Genomic DNA, 21918 nt, shown 5'->3' on the forward strand with positions numbered 1-21918 from the left:
ACCATCGGCACCCGTTCGTTCCTGAGGTCAGGCACTTGCAGCTCCTGTAGTAGTCTTTACGTATGGAAAGGTGATGACGCAACTTTAATATCAGACTACAAAAGCCAGAACCAAGGCGTGAGTGAAAACAACACGACTTTGTACAAAATGAACAGGTAACATTTATTAAAACTTGTCATACAAAAGGACATGGTCTCTTCTATAAGAAGAAAATATTAAACAGTAACATTCAATTAAAACCACGCTGTACACTGAAGACAGCAATTCTAGAAAGAACTATTTAACTTCTAAAACACAGGTGGTTCACAAGTATCCATGATATGCACCTAATGACAACCTGCTTATCATCCCATGGGTCTGTGGCCTAAGCGGTACCTGACTTGCATAAATAAAATAATTTTCTGGAAGAAACATCGGGAACCTCATAAAAAGAAAGGAGGCAGCAGCAACTGACGTGACACAGGCTTCAAGCAACATTTAAAAAGAAAAGAAAAAAAAATCACATTTGCAAACGGTGTTCCAGCATCTTCCCACGGGGCACTATCAGTAGGTGTGCAAACTAGTACCTTTAAATATGTAAATAGCGATGTAAAGAGAGAGAAAAAAAAGAAAACAAAACCCAAAGCAACCCAGGATTCACTGGATAAAGTTAGTTTACCAGTCAAAGCAGTCTAGATCCCAGGAACCCAAGGGTAGCCTGGCCCGAGGTCCTCAGCATTCCCAAAGTATCTGAGAATTTAGGGAGCAACCACATCTGTGGGTGAGGCAAAGCTCCACCCCGGCCTGGGGACTCGGCCCCCATACACCTTTCCAAGAATGTTCTTCAACTTCTCAGGGTATGCCACCCACTGTAGCAAGCGGCTTTCCCAACAGCTAAAAGCCTGCCCAGGGTCAGAGGAGTTCAGGAAACCTGTCCTGCAATGGAGGGCAGCCTTTAGGGCAGGCTCGAAGAATGTGGGCGGAGGGGGTGAGAACAGAAATCCCAGGTCATGGGCCAGGGCTCAGGAGAGCACAAGGGCAAACCACAACACAAGAGGAGCTCCTGTGACATGTGTCTCCAGGACTGAAGGCATGGTGCCTGCAGATTATGAAATGCGACCAGCAGGGCCTTGAAGCCCTTTGTATGAGGACTGGAGAAACCCAGCCAAGGATCAGAGTGGAGACATACACTTGCTGGAGGGCCACTGTTGGAATCCCTGAAACACTGGACAGTGCTGCCCACCACTAGTCAAGCTCTTTTGGAAGGGTGAGGATTTCCTAAGGCAGTGGAGAGGGAGAGACTAGTACTGTAACAGGGCAGGCTGCCAGAAAGGCTCTCTAATGGGAAAGGCAGGTCAGAAGCTTCATCTTCACCTTCTGGACCACGGACATGCCCCCTCCTCACAGGGTCTGCCACATTCCAACCGGACACAAGCTTTGCCAGCAGCATGACAATGTACTGACTCAGTACAGCCTGAGGACCAGGTGTCCCTATGGTGTTTCTTTTACCCCCAAACTCTTCCCTGCAAGGGTCTCAGCTCTTGTATGAATAGACTGCAAGGGGATCTGTTCAACAGGCAGAAGGCGTGAACATGAGGGTTGCTTCTGACAACAGAACGGCTTAAGTGCCTCAGTGTAGAAATATTAAGAAGCCAAAACCACTTCGCCCTCACCCAGCCCAGAGTCACCCCTAAACCCACTGGCCTGTCGTGTGACGAGTGGGAGGCGCATGAGTGTGACTGTACATCTCTACTCACTTCTCAGGAACAAGGGGGCTGCTGACTGGCAGACACTGCGAGACCATCTGAATGTAGCAAACCACTAGGAGGTAATACCTAGTTTCTAGGTTTTAAAAAAAAAACAACCCTACATCTATACTTATAATAAAGTTTTAATACAAAGTGCTTTTGTATGCCAAGACTGATACAGTGTTTATAACTAGATACCTGTTTTGTAATCTTGATCACAAACATTTACTGGCGAGTCCATATTTTCTTTCCTCTTTCCAGGAAAGGGTCAAAGGTACATCCTTCGTGTCAGAGCCTTAAGATCAGAGGCTTTTGCCAGAAATGTCTGTCATGTTAGAGAAAGCCAAACTTTAAGAATAAAACAGATGATTCAGGAGCAAAACCCTGCCCTACTGTCTAGCTAGTTCTGACACAGCCTAGAGTCAGAGGGAGTCTCAATTGAGGGAGTGGCCTGTGGGCATGTCTGGCCAACTGTCTGGACTGTCAATATTCAAGTTCCTGCCATGAGTTTCCTCAATGATCGTAGTGTGAGCTGACAAACCTTTTCCTCCTAAGCTGCTTTGGTCAGAGTGTATTATTCCAGTAAAGGAAAGCACACTAGACCCCTACCCGGCAAGAGCCTCAGGCCTGTCACATTCTTAAAAGCTTTCTCAACACAAGTTTTCCTTCCAACCTAAAACATCTGACCATGCAGAACAGACCTCAAGGGCAGCCTTGTCCTTTGGGAGTGAGGAGGTGATAATGGTGGTGTGTGTGTGTGTGTGTACATGTGTGTGCACGCGCGAGCGTGTGCATAAACTACTGGGACTTGTAAAGACAGCTTTCTCTGCGAGCAGGGAACACGGATCTGTAGATAATGTTGCTTAGTGTAGGGCTCCTCTCCCTTCTGAAGCCACGCCCCAGCTCTCACAAAGAACTGACAATACTGTGAGCGCAACTCTCAAACAGCACTCCTCACACCAGTGTTTTTAAGATTCCTTTCTCAAGCTTTCTGTTTATAAGTTGCTGCCTCTTACTCGCTGAATATGGGAACGTCTTGCTCACGGGGAACTCTCAGCCATGCATTCTGGCTCAGCCTCATGAGCTGTGTGTGATCCCTGGCTGCCTTTGTTGGGAAGCACCATGATCTAAGGCAGGGGAGCCACAGGTCACTGCTAGCCAGCACTGTCACGTGTCACTGCAAACTGGTTGTCTCCTGCCATTAAATGAGGGAAGCTTAGGACAACACACCAACTAGAAACACCTATCTCTGGCACCCACAGACTTAACCAATTACAATTAAACAAAAAATTGTGCCTTATCCAGAGTCTGCAGCACGGTGAAAGCATCTCCTGCTTTGGACTCAGAAGTTCCGTCTAACAATGCCGTGGCTTTAGCTAGAACCTTTAGAACGAACGGATGAAAGTAGACAAAAAAGAGCTCTGCTCACAGCTCAGCTCAGGAGTCCTTGCTGTAGCCTTGAGGGGCGCAGCATCCAGTGATGCAGCTACCAAAGCAAAGCCCAGAAGCCCTGCAGCTACCAGGAGAGAACAAAATGCAACAAGACCTCGGGACAATGGTGACAGTCAGCCACTGACACCTGGGCAGGACTGGTGGGTTAGATTCTATCACCCAGTGCCTGCCTTAACCACTGCTGGCTGGAAGCGCTGTCTTGCCAGCTGGGCACTGGGTGAACTTATCCCCATCATCCATTCTAGGCCAGGATGAGAACATACAGATTTGAGAAATTAAATCTTTTAATTGGCCTACTTAGAGCTGGTCTTTCAGAAATATCTTCCTTTTTTTTTTAAGCCTCTCTCATAATAGCAAGTGGCACGCATCATCTGTGCCCAGATTTGCATTAATTACCATAGTTTATTTTTGTGCATGCCACTCAAGGGCCAGACCCTATTTTTAGTTAGCCTCAGTTGTATTCTGCTCAGCCTTTGCAGCTTCATAGGACTTGGTACAAGAAGTCACATGCCTGTGGAAACTGTCCCTCCACATAAATCTCTTTGCACAGATATTACACTCATAAGGCTTTATGCCTGTATGAATTTTCATGTGGCCCACAAGATGGTGCTTCATTTTGAATTTCTTACCGCAGACACTACAGCCGTATGGGCGAAGCCCAAGGTGCATGCTCATGTGTCGGTCTCGCTGACTTTTGTGCGTGAAACTCTTCCCACACTGACAGGGATACAGCTTGTCGGTGGCTGAGAATCCTAAGTGAGACGCCTCTTCCTTTATTCCCATCGCCATTTCAATACTCTCACTGTAGCCTGAGGCAAGGGCAGCCTCCTGTTTGTGTCCAATGAGATTCCCACCCAACTTTTCTCCAGAGAACTCTTCCATGGAGGAGCCATAGAAGTCCACCTGCTCGTCATAGCTGCTGCCCTCTGCTTGCTCGTCAAACTCTACTTCCACTTTCTTCTCCACAATTTGGAACTCCTCCTCCGCTCCCGAAGGCTGGGCCCCATGATCCGTCTGCATGGTATTGACAGACTCGGTGACCTGGTGTTCATCGTAGGCAGCGTGCACATCCATGCCATCCCACGCCTGTTCCAGGCGCTCAGGCTTCACATGGATCCAGCGCCTATGAGCCATGATGCTGGGCTTGCTATACAGAGGCCGGGTGTAGTGGAACTCGGCGCTGTCATTGGTCCCCTCCTCCCCGTCCTGGCTGGCCATCTCAGTGCTCAGCCGGTCATGCTCCGTGGATGAGTTACTGGGCAAATACTCGTGCTCGGTGACCTGAGATGACAGCTCATCTTTGGTGCTCTCCTCTTCATTCTCGCCATCCCTCAGTTCCTGGGCTTTGGGGAAATCTGTGTGGCCCCCAGAGCCCAGCTCAAAGCTCTCCACCAGGCCGTTGTAGTTACTGCTACTGGGAGACTGGTGGTCACTGCCATGGTTTAGCTTCTGACACAGGACAGTGGGGTTTCCCTCCAGAACCTCGGTACACTTGTCCACCACATGCCACATCTGGAGGAAGCTGGCTGCTGTTAAGTAACTAACAATTTCTGGAGCAGGCATGACAAGGCGTCCTGTGTAGCTAAATAAAAGAATGTTCTCAAACACTCTTGGGTTCATCACATCAGGCAAAACAATTCTCCTACTGTTTTTCAGGAGTACTTGGTCACAAAAGTAGGGTGAACTGGCAGCAAGAACGGCTTTGTGTGCCTGGAAAATGTGGCCTTGGACAACAATGGAGACGTCACATAACTGTCCTTGCTGGCGCTGCTGGTTTAGTTTCTGCAGAATGGTGCTGGAAAAATCTGGAAACTCTACTTGAAAAGAGTTCGTTCCAGGCTCCATTTCATCACCAATCTTGTTTAGTGCTGCAAGAGAAAGAGAAGTCAGTAGCAACCCCAGCCTTGAAGAAGCCCATCTACGTCCTCACCCAGTACTAAAAACACTAAGACAAGTCCCCAGGTTCCATCAAGTCCCCTTGCCTCTGAGCACTCACCCATCGGCGTCAGTCCCCTGAGATCACCTGCAGAAGCTGAGGGTTCCCAAAGTCAGAGCTCCCCCCACCCCCAACAGCAACTCTCTATTTTGCCCTGTCTGTGAGACGACAGAATTTACAGTGAATGTATCTCCAAGCCCAAAAATTCTTTCAGCAAAACAAACTGTTGCTAATTAAAACAAACACAAATCTTATCAAAATAACTCAACTATAATCCATGGACTCCCCACATTTACCAAAGCTGAGGAAGGAACAACAGTATAGTGGGAGGCTGGGTGTAGCTGGGGTATGCTCAATCGTACGGCTCTCTAAGCTCCACCTCCATGTACACTCCAAAAGGAGAGGAAAAGAAAGAACTGAATTGTGGGAAGTCAGAAATGGCCATGCAAAGGTTCTTTGACAGGAATGAACCAGATCACAGTCCCATAAGCAAAGGACAAGTGCTTGGTTCCCCAGGGTCCAGGTAAAAGGATGGGTGTGGCAGCTGACGGATGCAATCCCTACTGCTTCAGGGTAAGGACAGGAGGATCCCCTCACCCCAGCTCTTGGCCGGCCACTTTAGACAATCCAGTTAGCTCCAAGTTCAAAAAATACAGCAGAGAACAAGAGGATGACCCACAGCTTACACACACACACACACACACACACACACACACACACACACACACACGCTTGTATGCGTGCACATGTATAGACACAAAACGGGAGCACAGGACTCGAGTTCAGGAAGAACTGAGGGAGACGCTGCCTCACACAGTCAGAAAAGTAATAGACTCGGTCTTTAGCACTAGGAAACACTCACTTCTGCTGAGCAGTGCAGGTCAGTCTTGGGGTCACGGAGGTGAGGACTTCCGACATGAGCAAAGCGAGGTTTCTATCTGGTTGTTTCTATACTGCTGAAAGACTTACAGACCTACTAGGAAGTTGCTACTATCCCTGCTACTAGACTTAGAAAACAGTAAGGACAGCCTGTGCTGCTGCTGGAAACATCCGGTGGATACTGCATGAGACAGTTGCACGCAGGACTGGCTCCCTTGTCTTGAAGTCCTGCTGGTGGCTCTGACTGCAGTGTATTAAAGTACACAGGAACACCTAGAGTAAAGGCTGGGGAGACGGCTCAGAGGGGAAAGTACTCCTCTGCAAAGTATGAGTCTGGGAGTTCAGATCCCCAGCCCCCATGTAAATGTAGGTTGAGTGTGCTGGCCGCCTGTAATTCTGGTGGAGATGGATCCCTGGAGCAAGCTGGCTGGACTGGCGTAATGGGGGAGCCCCTGGAGAAGTGAGGGAAGGCTCAATATGCAGGTGAGAGTGACCAAAGACACATGAGTGCACCCATGAGCATACACTCTTCCTAACCCCCACCCACCCCATCTATCACTGCCATGTATCACCTTGATCTAATACTATAAACCAATCATCCATAAATACCAAGCTTTCTGAGTAACATATAAAGAGCCAGACAACTCAAACAAAGCTCAAAAGCCATTCTTCTTTAAGCAACTTAGTTTATATGATTATTTTTTAATGTGAGTGTGTGGAGGTAGGACCTTATGTGCAGGTAGACCAGAGGTCAGCATTAATCTGTTTCTCTGGGGCTTTCATTTGTGATGTTAAGACAACCTCCAGACTGGCTAGCCATTCAGTCCCAAAAGATCCAGCCTGTCTGCCTCCCCAGTGCTGGGACTACAAGCACACACCACCACTCCAGCTGTTTATGTAAGTGCGAGGGATTGAACTCGGGTCCTCATGTTTGCTGGGCAGTTCACCAACTGAGCCATCACTTACAGTAGTTCTTAAAAATCTTCCTTATAACCCTTGTACCATCCTTCAGTTTTTCAGAAGTCATGCTTGAGAGACAGGAGAGATGATAAGTGAAGAAACTGAGGTGTTTGTAACAAACACTTGCTCTTAACAAGTCTGGCACCTCACTCTCTCTCATCTCCCTACCCCTCTCCCCCTGTAGTCCTGGCTAACCTGAAGCTCTGTAAACCAGACTGAAAAGCACAGAGCCCAGCCTGCCTCTGCCTCCTGGGTGCTAGGACTAAAAGAGTGCATCACCAGGCTTGGCTCTCCCCTTTTCCTCCTCTGCCACTAAGCTCCAGACCAGTCCCCTCCCTGAGCCTTCCAATTATTCTGTAAATGCAGGGCTTGCTGTTCTTTTTTTTTTTTTTTCTTTTAAAGGTATGTATGTATGTATGTATGTCTGTATGCATTATATGTAAGTACATTGTAGCTGTCTTCAGATACCCCATAAGAGGGCATCAGATCTCATTATGGATGGTTGTGAGTCACCATGTGGTTGCTGGGATTTGAACTCATGACCTCCGGAAGAGCAGTCAGTGTTCTTAATGGCTGAGCCATCTCACCAGCCCAGGGCTTGCTGTTCTTATGTTCAGTTATTCAAGCTTTCCTAAAGTTAAAAGCTTGTTTTAACTAAGCAGAGAGATAAAACCAGGTCAGTGTTAACTCCAAAGGCCACGAGTTTTTCCTATCACCGGGCCTCCTCCAAGGAGACTAGAATGCTAGGCCAGTCATTAATAGTGTTTAGATAAAACCATGCTTTTTGGACAAAGCACTGCTTTATGGTTTTATTATCCCAAAACATTGCATAATAACTTAACAGAGCATAAAACTGTTTAGGTGCCTAGTCTGTAAAAGGGAAGCGGCCCATGAATCTGCATGGTGGACAGGTGTCTATGTAAACTGTAGAGCATCATCTGGGTAGAGAGCCTCTAGGCATTTCTCCCCACAGCAGAACGCTGGTTTGGAAAGGGTAAGAACAATGCTCCAACAGAAGCAGGAGTGCAATATCACAATAGCTGTTTTGTGATCACAGAATTGCTACTTGGAGGTCAGACTCCCTTCAAGATCAACTCTGGACCATGCTGAGAATATCCGGACTTTAAGATAGGAAAGCACCACAATTGCCCCTCCTTCAGGGTTAAAACACCGTATGAAAGAGAAGTGGGTGGAGGTTATTGGGGGTTTACTTACTACCTCTAGATTAAAACAATATAAAACCCAGGCCATGGGTAGAGATAAGACATTCTAAACATTACATACTATTGTCCTTTCCTTTAATAGTCAATTTAAGTGGGTTTGCCAGGAGATCACCACTGCAAGGAAGCAGATGATACCCTTTAAGATATGCTAAGGAGGCTGGGCGGCGGTGGTGGTGGTGGTGGTGGTGGTGAACGCCATTAACAGTGTTACCCATTAACAGTGTTACTCATGTACCCTAACCCTGCTCAGCTCACTGTCTGTAGATGCTGGGGGTGGGGCTAGCCTTCTCAACAGTGCTGAACCAGACAGCCCCAGGGCATGTGTTCATCCTGCCTGCCAGACCTCAGCCATGGCCCACTTGCCATGGTTACAGACCCTGAGAGCCAAACTCAAGGCAGCAGCCCTGAAGGTTGGCCACAGTAAGTAAAGCACATCTAGTGGGCATTCTCAGAATGAAGTCTCGCTGCTCCGGTTCCCAAGACCCCAGTAAAATAGTGGGAGACAGATCACTGTGCATCAGATGCCTGCCAGTGAAACTGATTTGTCTCCTGAAGCCAGACAACAGAGCTCGAAAGGAAGTGTTTAAAAGTTGAAATGGGCCGGGCGGTGGTGGCGCACGCCTTTAATCCCAGCACTTGGGAGGCAGAGGCAGGCGGATTTCTGAGTTCGAGGCCAGCCTGGTCTACAGAGTGAGTTCCAGGACATCCAGGGCTACACAGAGAAACCCTGTCTCGAAAAAACAAAAAACAAAAAACAAACAAACAAACAAAAAGATATGCTAAGGAGATGGGAAGAATAATTGCCCTTTATGGAGACAATATACACAGCACAAAAGCTCCTCCCTCACTGTAGCTACAGTTTGCAGAATTTCAAACATCCCGTCTATTTTTCTACCTTTCTGTCTAAATCCAAAAGCATGCTTGTTCTGATCCTAAGCTTTCTTACCCTCCTCTTTCTCTTTCTCATTCATCACCGTCCTTCCAGCAGCTCCTGAGGCTCAGTCTACCTGTCCTGTTCCCACCCATTCTAGTAAAAGGTTCCTTGAGCTTCCTGGATTGCCTTAAAATTGTTTCATCAAGGAGACAGTCTCTGCTAAAGGAAACTGGAACCCCAGGTGGATGGCTGCAGTGTTGGCTCAACTTCAATGCTGTAGTTAATGCATCTGAGCTCACAGTTAATTCTAAGCTGGGCACAGAGGGGCACACCTGTGAGCTCAGCACAAAAGCCTAGGCAGGACTGTGAGGCCAGAAGTGAGTATGAGATAGGCCATGCATGTTTAGCTGTGTCAAGGTGGTACCTGACCCTGTCTCTGAGGATGGATGGATGGATGTGGCCTGGCTCCGTCATTTCTGAACTTGTAAACACACTCAAAAGTGGCTATAGTTTGTTCAAACTATAGCTGCTGTCTCCAAGACTCACTAAAAGCCAGTAAAGCAGCTGCATGCAAAGTGTGGGTGACTAAGACTGTCAAGAAGAGCACTGTCATTCTTACAAGGCTATAACCTGGCAGAGGAGACAGACACGCCAATAGTCATGCAAGGCAAAGCCTGAAACACCTTCGGAAGAAACCAGGGTGGGGTTGCACATGGGTGCTGTCTTATGAAGTCTGAGGCACCAGACATCAAGACAGGCTCGCATTCTTCTCACATAGCAGGCATTTACTAAAGTTATCCAAGTAATATGAAGCACGAGCAGAACTCCGAGATCCTGAGATGTGAGCCACAGGCTCTAAGACATCAGATACACTGACTAGCACCTCAAGTTCCTGCCCCCAGCAATCCATCTTCAGAGAAGCAGTGACATCTCATCTTGTTTGCTAGAGGCGGTGTCCTAGTTAGGTTTTATTGTCTCTGCAACCTAGACCCAGCTGAGAGGCGATACCTGAATCAGATTGGCTTGTGGCTGTGGGGAAGTGCCTGGATTACTAATTGCTGTAGGTGGCAGCATCCCTAGGCAGAAAGTCTTGGGCTGCTTAAGTAACTACAGAGCATAAGCCGGTTGAGCTGGAGAGTGAGCCAATAAGCATAAGCAGTTTTCCATGGTTCCTACCCTGTGTTCCCTTCCTGGTCGGGGTGTGACCTGGTAGTGTAAGTTCTTCCCAAATTACATTTAGACAGGGTTTTATCATGGTAACAGAATGAAATGATATTACACCACTGAACCTCAGCATTAAACGTAAGGGCTGAGGCAGCATCAAGTATGTTAGATTAGGTGTTGTGAGGTTAATGTGTTGTTGGTCTAAGGCAGGAGGAAGTCTGAAGTTGGGGCTAACTGCAAGGCCTTATCAAATGTAGTCTAGGTTTGAGAAATAAAAACAGTATGTCTGGAAAACAGAGATGGGATTTACAGAATTGGGGGGTGGGCAGTGAGCCATAGTGGTACCATCAAAAAGAGAGCGAGTGAGAGAGAGAGAGAGAGACTACACACAATCAGTATTTGCTATCATATTACTATGATAACCTGAATTGAGTGCAACAAAGCCAGGTGAACAAGGATTCCACAAGGCATTTCTCCATAGGGCGAGACCCTCATGAACAGCACTCAGCGACAGCAGAGTGCCTGCCAGCCGTGTGCCAGACACCTGGTTCCAAGCCCAGAAACCTCCCCCAGCCCCTAAACAATGAAAACTACAAGGGACCCCTTTCTCACCCACTAAAATGGCATGAAAAATACACCTCCCCCAGCCCCTAAAACTATGAAAACTACAAGGGACCCCTTTCTCACCCACTAAAATGGCACAAAAAATAAAGAGATATTAACAACTGTCAGTGGTGTCCTGTGGAGAACAGAGCCCTATGCACACTGCTGGTAGGCATGGATAGTATAAAAACCGCAGAAAGGGGGTTGGAAGTTTCTCAGACAAACAAGGATACAGACCAGCAATTCTACTCTTAGGCATACTCAACAGAAGAGAACACAATGTCCATACAAAGCGCATACGTCCATTAACAGCATCATACAAAAAGCCTAAAGCAGAAACAATTAAAACAATAAAATTGTGTGTTGAATGTTAGTATTCTGTCTAAACTCCACCTCCACAGTTACCTGGCAACAGCCAGGTAGGCCTGGCCCACTATAAAAGGGGCTACTTGCCTCCTCCCTCCCTCCCTCCCTCCCTCTCTCTCTCTCTCTCTCTCTCTCTCTCTCTCTCTCTCTCTCTCTTTTGGGGGGGGGGGAGGCGGTCTTTCGAGACAGGGTTTCTCTGTTTAGCCTTGGCTGTCCTGGAACTCACTCTGTAGACCAGGCTGGCCTCGAACTCAGAAATCCTCCTGCCTCTGCCTCCCAAGTGCTGGGATTAAAGGCGTGCGCCACCACCACCCGGCCCCTCCTCTCTCTCTTACTCTCTTATCCTCTTACCCTCTTAATCTCTTACTCTCTTGCTTCTCTGTACCTTTGTCCCTTCCCCTTCTCTTCCTCTACATTCTGCCAGGGACCCTCTCTGGGACTTGTTTCCCCACGTGTGCAACCACCCAGGCAAAGGGCTTGGCTGGTCACGCACTCGATGAAGGCTCTCTCTTTCTCCGCCCAGGACCTGTAACGTGAGTGTTAGTGGTGCCTTCCGCCATAAGCGCAGCTAACATGAATGGTGCTGTACTACGGGACTTGTGCCTGCTTTTCCTGGCCCACTGCAGACTCTTTAGCCGCCAGAGGCACTGGGCAGTGACTTCCGGCTGCTAGTAGGGAGTCCTACCCTGCCGCCACAACGGACCTGACCTGCAGTACCTATGCCCTCAGCTGCTGGCCCATAGCACAACCCGCCAGACGCATGCCAGAAGCATGATCGTATGCCACTGTTGCCAGCTTTCTTATTCTGGTCCTAGCCAAATGTTTCTTTGCTAATACAAAAATGTGCTTTTCTCTACCTATACAACCTGCCAAAGTTACTTAAGACTCTTTCCTATCCTGTCTTAATAGATTTTTACTACTGCTATTAAATTCTATTCAGTTACAATTAATCTTCATGGCTCTCAATCCTGTCAGAAGTCTGCTAAAGTATATTTAAGTTTATGGCCAACAGAATTCCCAAAGCCTCTAACAGTTGACCCAAGATGGTTTCAGAAGACTTGGACACCTAGAAGATACAGCCTGGATTGTATGTGATGATACTGTCACTAACACAGTGGACAAAATTGAATGCCCTGAGTCAAATGACTTGGCTAAACCAAGGTAAGTCATTTCTCATGTCATGTGTATCCATTCCACAGAAAAAAAAAGTCCTGCATCTTCTGTGCTTGAAAGCCAAACTGACTTCACCCAAGAGACTATGGAGACCACGGGAACTGTTGGCTAGTGGACTCTGTCATTTTTTAAAATAATATATAACTGGTAGATTATTGTTTACTCTTTCTCAGACTTCTAATTACATTGACAGCTAGGTTTTCACAGATATTATCTGTTACCTCATTACCTAACCTCAGCTGCCATCAATGAAATGCTTCATAATTCCTCTTCTTGTTATGCCACTGTCCTAATATTATCTGAGTTCCTATAAACTTGCCTAACTCTAATAAAACATTCCACTGTACGGTCCAGCAAAGGTTCATCTTAAAGACTGCTCCTGTTGTTAACTCATGCTGTTATCTCTTTTGTAAACTTACAAGCTACATGAAACCCACTCAGATCTACCTCTCACGGACCAAATAAAGATGCCATCCAGATAAGTACATCTGCCTAAAGTTCCCACTTACTACCTATTCCCTCTGGGTTTCAAATATATATCTTAGAAATTTTTTTCTTTCTCCCAAATGTACTTAATCTTATTCCCTACATCTTGTCAAGTCCAGGTACATCCAGAACAGCTCCAGAGAAGCAACCCCCAGATGCTCTATCTCCTGTCACACACACAGCTGCTTCTACTGGACCTGTTCCTTCGGACCTATCCTCAGATGCTCCATAGACCCTGGACAGCAGGAAACAGCCAACTCTCCTAAGACCGGACAAACATCCCCCATACCCGTTCTTCTAGGTTCCCCCTAGAGACACGTCACCCCAATGCCAGCAGGAAGTAGCTAGATATCACGATGACCCTGTCCACTGCTTTCTAATTTTTCTTTTTTAATTAAACCAAAATGGGGGAATGTTAGTATTCTCTCTTAATCTCTTACCCTCTTACTCTCTTGCCTCTAGCTTCTCTGCCCCCCTTCCTCTCTCTCTCCACATGGTCATGGCCGACCTCTACTTCTCTTCTTCCTCCTCTTCCCTCTTCTTCCATCCTCTTCCCCCCACCTTTGCCCTATCTCCCTTGGAACTGTGTGGTCTGGAGTGGTCTGTTCTGGGCTGCGGTCGGACATCTAGCGCGGACGACTGACACTGAAGAACAACTACAGAGACACAGCACATCCCATCTAAAGGATTACCTGGCAGGAGGAAAGAGGGCTGTGAACCCTGGGAAGAAGCCAGGGCAAAGAAAGCTGCTGGTCCAGCATGCAGCAAGCTCTGGGATTTTTTTTTTTTTTTTTTTTACAATCAGCATAATAAAGAACAAGAGAGGTCGGGCATGGTGGCTTTAATCCCAGCACTTGGGAGGCAGAGGCAGGAGGATTTCTGAGTTCATATCTCAAACATTCCATTACAAGACAGTTCAAGACATACAAAGTGGATCAGTTGCAGTTAGAAGCTAGAGGCAGAGAAAAGCAGGACGTGGTTAACAACTGAGTGTCTTGCCAGCCATGATGGCCCGTGTACACCTTTAGTTCCGGCAGAGGCAGATGCAGGCAGATCTCTGTGATCTGAGGCTAGCCTGATCTATAAAGCAAATCTAGGACAGAGAAACCCTGTCTCAATCCCACTCCAACCTAAAAAAGAACTGGCTATCTTGCAGGGAGATCAGAAATCCTACAGTTCAGTTGTAGAGAAGAATATGCATGAATATGTGAATATACTAAAAAAGACCTCTGAATGCTCAGTGGGTTTAAGATAGTAGGGGCTAAGCCCAGGGCTTCACATGTTAGGCAAGCAGCCTTAGGCTTCATCTCCAGCCCACGAACTGTTTCTATTAAATTATTTTACAGAATAATGCAAGGTAAACTGAGGTGCCAATGTCCAATTGTTTCTTTTTGAAAACATATGCTCAGTTTTGCTTTGTGAAAGCCTCACACTCCCAATCCTCCCACCTCAGCATCCTGAGTGCTGGGACTACAGGTGCATGCCACCACACCCAACTGCCAATGCCAACTGTGAAGATTTGTGACTGGGTACTGTACACTGTTTTACCATTTTGTAGGAAATACCTTGGTTGGGTAGCCATGGCTATCAACACATTGACAGGCAGGATTACGGTAAGGGAGCTGTTGACACTCCTTAGCACATGAATGAGGGAGGGTCCAAGCCCATCTAGGGGCTTCAGCTATTTCTCCCTCATGACCCCACCCCTCACTCCCCAAATGAACTATTGGAGGTGAGAGGGAACTCCATAAGGCTGCTTCCTAGAGGTCATCGGCCATGCTGGAGTAGCGCTTACCCATGTCCTGTAACAGCCCCTCACCCACGCTCTGTAAGCAAGCCCCACACACTCACTGGTTCGACAAGTTGGCCTTTGGTGGAATAGTCCTTGGTGCCCTATCTGGGATCGCATCTCCCTAGGAAAAGTCAATGCAACATTGGGTAACTAGGAAAATCTGATCATTTATACATATGTAAGTATGGACACAAACACAATCGTCTCACAGTATTTGTGGAAGTTGGTTCTAGGACTACCCCTCAAATATCAAAACCTGCGGATGCTCAAGCCCTCTGAAGAAAATGATGCATAGTCACATGCCGCCTGCTCATGTCTTTAAGAATATTTTGAGCCGCCCAGCGGTGGTGGCGCACGCCTTTAATCCCAGCACTTGGGAGGCAGAGGCAGGCGGATTTCTGAGTTCGAGGCCAGCCTGGTCTACAGAGTGAGTTCCAGGACAGCCAAGGATATACAGAGAAACCCTGTCTCACAAAACAAAACAAAACAAAACAAAACAAAACAAACCAAACCAAAAAAAAAAAAGAGAATATTTTGAACCATCTCAAGATCACTCATACTTCCTGACAGGCTGTGTAAACAGTGTCAGACTGCACTGCTTAGGGGACGGCAAGAAAGTCTATGCAAGAGCAATAGTTACCTTCTTTTAAAAAAAGATTATTGTATTTTAAACCATGTGTCCATGTGTCTATGCATAAGTTTGTACATGTGAATGCAGGTACCTTTGGAGACCAGAAGCTGGTACTAGATCCTAGGAGTTGGAGTTCCAGGCAGCTACCCAACATGGGTGCTGGGGACTGATCCTCTCTTCGAGAGAAGGATGTGTTCTGAGTCAGTGAGCCATCTCTCTGGCCCTCCCTTTACATTTTCAGTCTGTGAAGGGTGACCTCCACAGACAGAGAAGCAGCTTGTGTATAGAATGTTTCACACAGACACTGTACCAGACTCTGCACACATAGCACTTGACAAGCTCTACCTCATTGGTCCTGCTCGAAACAACCCTTCATAGTTACTGCGGCAAGATCAAGAGGCCAACCCATTTGCCCAAGGTCATCTACTAGGAAGTAGTGAGACTTAAGACAAAGCACATATTCAGGCCAATCAGAGTCTGAGAGATGGGGTGCAGTAAGACAGAAGGGAAGGCAAGCACCAGTATGTTTCACAAATTATTTAAATAATCCTTACTGTGAAACAAGGTCTCATTATGCTGTTCAGGATAGCTTCAAACTTGGGCAATTCTCCTGCCTCAGCCTCTTGAGTGATGGAATTATAAGGCAAGTACCACTGTATCAGCTAATTTAGATTATGAGCAAACCATTAATAATCTTCAGGGTATTTGTCAACATCAGACTTGTATGAGCAAACAATTTTATGTCACTTTCACATAGTTTCAAAGTGCCAACAGCAATAATGATTCTTCTAAACTAATTACGCCAATCCCAACTCATTCATCATTTATAGAAGCTATATGCTCCCCGGCTCCCTCCCCGTCCCCCCTTAGTTTCTCTGTGTAGCCCTGGCTGTCCTGGAACTCACTCTGTAGACCAGGCTGGCCTTCAGTTCAGAGATCCACCTGCCTCTGCATCCCGAGTGCTGGCATTAAAGATGTGCGCCACCAGCACCCAGCGGCTACTACATGGCTTTTAAAAGCGGAGACAGGAGCTGGCGACAGGGCTCGGTGAGGAATGGGGCCCGCTGCCAAGTTCAACCCTAGGACTCACATGGTGGGTGGAGAACTGGCTTTCACAAGTTGTCTTCTGACTTCCACATGTGGTGGGCACAGGCCCATGCACATATAAAGTAAATAAAAGTGTAATAAAAATTAAAATAAAATCAAAATAATGCAGAAGGCAAAGGGCCTTGTATTGAAGACTCCCTTGAATCAGACTGCCTCTATCACCTCTCCATGCTGATGAGCTGAGCAGTAGACACTATTTATTCTTCAGCTAAGAAAATTATGTATCAAATCTCAGACACCATTTCAATAGGGACTAAACACCCTAAAAGAGCAGAGACAGTAAGGAAACTGGGAGGCAGACCTACCAGCTCCTGTACTGAAGCCCTCTAGGGATGTATTTAATCAGAGCATATGGTGATTTGCATACTCACTGTAGAAGGCACAAGTAAGCACAGGAAATGTTGCTTTAGGAAATTTTAAGCCCGCACAAATGTAGAAAATACCAACACCCTGCGCCTACCAAAATTATTCTTGTTTGTCAAATGCCTTGCATCCACAAAACAGCCGGTAAGCCAGGACCTTAGAGCCTCAACTTCCTACTGGGTTCAGAGAGCAAGCAGAAGCTCACATGACAACACCTGCTCAGGCCACAGTAGCAGTCCGGGGTGGGGGATGGGGGGAACCTCAGAAGTTTAACTCCAACTCTAATGAATAGTTTTATAAGTAAAAAAAAAATCATTTGGCAGAAACTTCTCTCTGAAATGAAGGACCAGTGAGAAGCCTTAAAATGTACAGTATTTTCTCTTCAGAGGAATCATCTAATCTAGCCCCCAAAAAAGCTTGGCAAGGGGTTAGAGCATGGCTACGAGCACTGGCTGCTCTTTCAGAGGACCCAGGTTCGATTCCTGGCACCTACATGTCAACTCTCAATTATTTCCAGTCCTAGGTGATCTGACGCCCATTTCTGGCCTCTGTGAACACCAGGCACATCCATTCTGTACAGGCACACATGAGACAAAACATCCCCACATACAAACAAACACATTTTTAAGTTAAAAAAAAAAAACTTGAAAAACTACATTGTTTTTGCTGATAGGAAATTATTACAACATACAGTCCTAAGAATACCTTTTTAGTAAATGTGTAGCTTACCCAAGAGCAAAGCTTCGTTCCCAGGATAATGTTCCTTATGCCATGGCCATCAAAGAGCGGTCTGAGTGAATACAGACAGAGAATGCATTTCTCAGTTTTGCTTTAAATTAAATCACACTCATTTCTGAAAGGAAAAATCACATTGAAAACTTAAGGTGCTGGGTTTGAGAATGCTCACTGGTTAAGAGTTCTTGCTGCTCTTCCAGGGGACCTGAGTTCAGTTCCCAAGACTCATGTCAACTGACTCACAACTGCCTATAACATCAGCTTCATTCAGGGGGTCCAACTTCTGGCCTCCGGAGGTATCCAATACACATGGTATACATGCACATACTCACATATGCAAATAAAAGTAAATCTTATTACAAAGGGAACTTGTGTGTACATGTGCCTCCCTGATGAATAGTATGAGGAGCAGACAGTGATTACGGCTGCTGCTGGCCAGTCAAAGTCATCCCAGAATGCAAGGGCCAGCCTGAGCTATACAGCAAGACTCCATCAAAGCAAAAATTTTAATTAGGAATTTTCATTCTAGAAGCTCTTGGCCTCTGCTTCTGTAGTATTTTTAAATAAAGTTTTATTACACTTTAACTTGTTTTCCTGTGTTGTGTCAGCCTTGGAGCTGGCACACAGCACACATGGAGGTCAGAAGACAACTTGTCCTCTCCTTCTACCTTGGGAGCTAAGGATCAAACCCAGATTGTCAAGGCAGTGTGAGCAGGACCAGGCCATTTTGTACTGTGTGACAATTCCTGAACTAAAGTGATGTGTTTCTATAGATGCTTGCCTTCCTGTCTGGTCAAACCAAGAATGGCAGGTCAGGAAAGATGCTTATTAATCAACTCATACTTAATCCCAGAATCAACCAACACAGAGCCAAAGAGAAACTTGTCAATCTCCTTCCTTCCTCCTCACACTACTAAGGGACTGTCTGCCATGGTTCTCATGCTCTCCTCAGCCTCTGCCATGCTAGTGTCTACATTACCTGTACAGTTCGTCACTCTTTTAGAATATGTTACCCCAAAGAATAATCTGCCTCAGTGGCCCACCTCATCTCCAAACCTTTCAAAGGTGTGGAAACCCTGGAGAAAGCTCCCTGAAGTAGGTTGCTTCCCAGGACCCCTGTTACTGTTTCCTTCCCATCCAACTCTGGCCTCCACTCCTCACCAGCTTTCCAGGTGGTCTACCCATTTGTTGCCCCTTTCCCCAAAACCTCAATACTGGGTCAGAGTGTTCTGGTCAGTTCCCACTGCCTTTAAAGCAGCTGAGTCTAAGGACACTTACTTCCCTCAGTTTACTGTTAATGACATGCGTTACACCCCTGGAAAGGACTTCTGCTAGGGAAGAAAACCAAGGCAGCATGTTGTCTACGTCTGTAAGAATTTTGAGACCCACTCTTGAGGGGTTTGGTGAGCTAACTGGGTTAGCTAAGCAGCCCAGTAGGAACATTCGTTTCCTTACAGTTCGGAATGACAGCTGGAGCTGGCAGCCCATATAGAAAACCCAGCTCTTGGGAGGTCAAAGTAGGAGGATCGGAGTTCAGGGAGCTACCCTGGGCTACACCAGGCGGGATGTATGTTACAGTTTTAACAGCTGTGGCTACTGAGGTCATGACTAAAGCACTCCTGGCAAGATGAATGTTTCTGATGACACAAAGGGTGACTCCACTTGGAAGAACTATGGATGCAACTCTGAAGCAGACTGTATTCAAAAGAGTGGGACTTGGAACATCTCAGAAAGCCCGTCCGTTTCATGGGCACTTTAATTGATGGATCTTTGTTTATGTTTTTCCGGTTCTAAGACCAATACAGTGTGCAGAGATTTTATTCTTTAAACACTTTATTCAAAGTGTTTTTAATTACGATAAAGAAGTCCAAGTGCTGGGAATAAATTCCACTCCAAGCAATGTTTCTTTTGGTGAAACAGAAAACACTTGATGGCATCTAAGAGTCAGTGAAATACAATAAATAGTAAGTCAACTGTTAGACATATTACAAAGTTTGAAGCCAGGCACCATGGCAAAAGTCTTTAATCCCAGCACTCAGGAGGTAGAGGCAGGAGTATCTCAGAGTTTGAGGCCAGCCTGTCTGTATAGAGAAATCTTGTCTCAAAAACAAAAAACAAAACAAGGCCAGGCATGGTGGCACAGGTCTTTATTCCCAGCATTTGGGAGGCAGATCTCTGAGTTCAAGAGCAGCCTGGTCTACAGAATGAGTTCCAGGACAGCCAGGGCTACACAGAGAAACTCTGTCTCAAAAAAGCAAAAACCAAAACCAAACTAACTAACCAACCAACCAAACAAACAAACAAAAAACAAAATAAAAAACCAAATGCTTGAAAAATGACCTTAAAGGCAAGTAAGGTTATAAAACAAAAAACAAACAAACAAAAACCCCAAAACCCAAAAAGGCCTTGCCTATGAAAAAAGAACAGGCCACTTTTACTCTAATAAAGGAGTATTTTTCCAGCTGTACAAGCTCTTCGCATGTCAAAGCAAATGTGTTTCAGGTTGCCCCTCAGTAGATCTCTGCATTGACTCCAAAGGGCCAGGGGGAAGGGAGGTGAAAACTGCTGCCACAAGATTTAAAGTAACTCGGGGTCCCAATCTGCTTTCTAAGCTTCAGCTGAACTTGCTGCCATGAAGGGCTTGGCTTGCATCACTACAAGGGATTCAACTAAATGTTCCAAACCACAGTTTAGTCATGTTGACATGGCATCATTCACACTGCTGTGCACAAACCATCTCTTAAAACTCTGTATCCACTGAACAGCAGCCTACTTGACTCTGGCACTTGATAAATTATGTTTTCATGTCCTGTCTATCCCAGATACTCCACTCCAAAAGTTTCAGTGTTCGTCCCTACAGTGTCTCTGTCTCAGACAGTACTTTGGAAACAAGCAGGGAATGAATTCCTATTAGGTTTCTAAGTTCTTCACTAAGCTGCTCCTAGAAACTGCTACTGTGCTAAGTTAAAGGTCTCAAAGGCAGATGGAAACCTGGTCCTTCCTAAGCCTGTAGATGCCGGCCTGGTTAAACAGAGCAGTTCCAAACAGTCCTGGAGGCCACCTGGGGTTCCTGGAAAGAGCAAAGAGTTATGGAGACCAGTGTAAACCACTGGGAAGAGAAGTTCAAGATTCATTAAATTGCCTAGATCCTGAGATGGGCCTTCACTGTGAAGGCCAGTAGCTCCTGACACTTTGTTAGGTTTGGTGACACTTGTCAGAACGGAGACCAGACTGTAATCAGGCCACCGGTAATGTTGCCTGGGCAGGGGAGTTTCACAGGGTCATGAGTCACCTCCATAGCTCAGAGGTCCAGGCAAGGCCCGCCCTGCCTAAACAAACCCAGTTGGGAGGGAGAGACACAAGCGCACACACACACACACACACACACGGGGGGGGGGGGGGGGCAGAGACAGAGACAGACAGACACACACACACACAAACAAACAGACAGACAGACAAATGGCCAAGAAGTCGGTGTGACATTCGGGCTCAACCAGAGGGCGTCCCGAGGGGGCAGAAGTAGGGTCAAAAAACACTGAAGCCCGGAGGAGACAGAGGTAAAAAACAAAGTCCAAAGGCTGTCAGCACCAGAGATGCAAAGTGTAAACTCCAGCTGACAAGAGGCCAGGTGAGGACAAAAAACAGGTGACAACGGTCTGACAAAGAGGCGAAAGTCAGAGCAGCGAGGTTCTCCTTCGCGGCGTCAGTTCGCGCGTGGGTGGCTCGACCCCGAGGTCGCCCCGGGGGCGGATTCCCCAAGCGCTCCAGCCGGCCGTGCACCTGCTGCAGGGTGACCTTGGCCAGGAGGTCGCCCGGGAGGCCGCAGGACTCTAAGCCGGGGCGCTGGGGCTTCGGAGTCACTAGCACGGTCCCGCATCACCGCCGTCGGAGGGAGCGCAGTGTCCCGTGTCGCGAACACTCGTGACCCCGACCGCGACCTCCCGCGCGAGCGCCCAGCCTCCCCACCCTGCCGTACCTCAAGACGGCTCCGTGCCCGTAGCTCCAGCCTACCGGAGCGTCCCCGTTGCCGTACGAAGGCCTTATTCTCCGCCGCCACCGCGGGGACAACTTCCGCCCGAGCCTCTCGCCCCTCGGATACGCTTTCTGATCCCGCCCCCGAAACTGCCAGTGCTTCCGGAGGCGTGTCGGCGGTTCTGTGGTGTGCGCATGCTCCAGGAGTCCTCTTGGGGCGGGGCTTCAAGAGAACTGGCTCAGGGGGCTGGCGTCTGCGCAATGGTCTCGAAGAGCGATCTAATTTCAAGTTCGTAGCTCTTTAGACCTAAGAGACAGGTCAGCGTGTAAAGGCGCTTGTTGCCAGGCCTTATGGCCTGGCTTCTATCTCTGAAACCCGTGGTGGAAGACTGACTCTTGCAAGATATACACTAACCTCAACAGGCGAAGTATGGTAAATGAACGCTCAACCCCCCCCCCCCACACACACACACCA

General features: G+C 47.2%; 1 protein-coding gene across 4 annotated transcripts; it reads right to left on the reverse strand.

Annotated features, from left to right (window-relative positions):
• Positions 1-1000: 1000 nt before the first annotated feature.
• Positions 1001-21636, reverse strand: Zbtb43 (zinc finger and BTB domain containing 43). Of its 4 annotated transcripts, XM_076928540.1 has the most exons (4): positions 21448-21636; positions 17466-17526; positions 14695-14756; positions 1001-5047 (listed from the first exon to the last, which is right to left on the reverse strand). In XM_076928540.1, exons 3-4 carry the CDS (start codon positions 14750-14752, stop codon positions 3621-3623), a joined length of 1485 nt encoding a protein of 494 aa, XP_076784655.1. In that variant the 5' UTR covers positions 14753-14756; positions 17466-17526; positions 21448-21636; the 3' UTR covers positions 1001-3620. The 4 variants fall into 4 exon arrangements, with proteins under 4 accessions (XP_076784655.1, XP_034351893.1, XP_076784656.1 ...); XM_034496002.2 differs by lacking the exon at positions 14695-14756 and having other exon boundaries at positions 21448-21598; XM_076928541.1 differs by lacking the exon at positions 14695-14756 and having other exon boundaries at positions 17466-17589; positions 21448-21578.
• Between the last annotated feature and the right edge of the window lie 282 nt (positions 21637-21918).

Source organism: Arvicanthis niloticus, chromosome 2, assembly GCF_011762505.2.
Source record: "Arvicanthis niloticus isolate mArvNil1 chromosome 2, mArvNil1.pat.X, whole genome shotgun sequence".
Taxonomy (NCBI): domain Eukaryota; kingdom Metazoa; phylum Chordata; class Mammalia; order Rodentia; family Muridae; genus Arvicanthis; species Arvicanthis niloticus.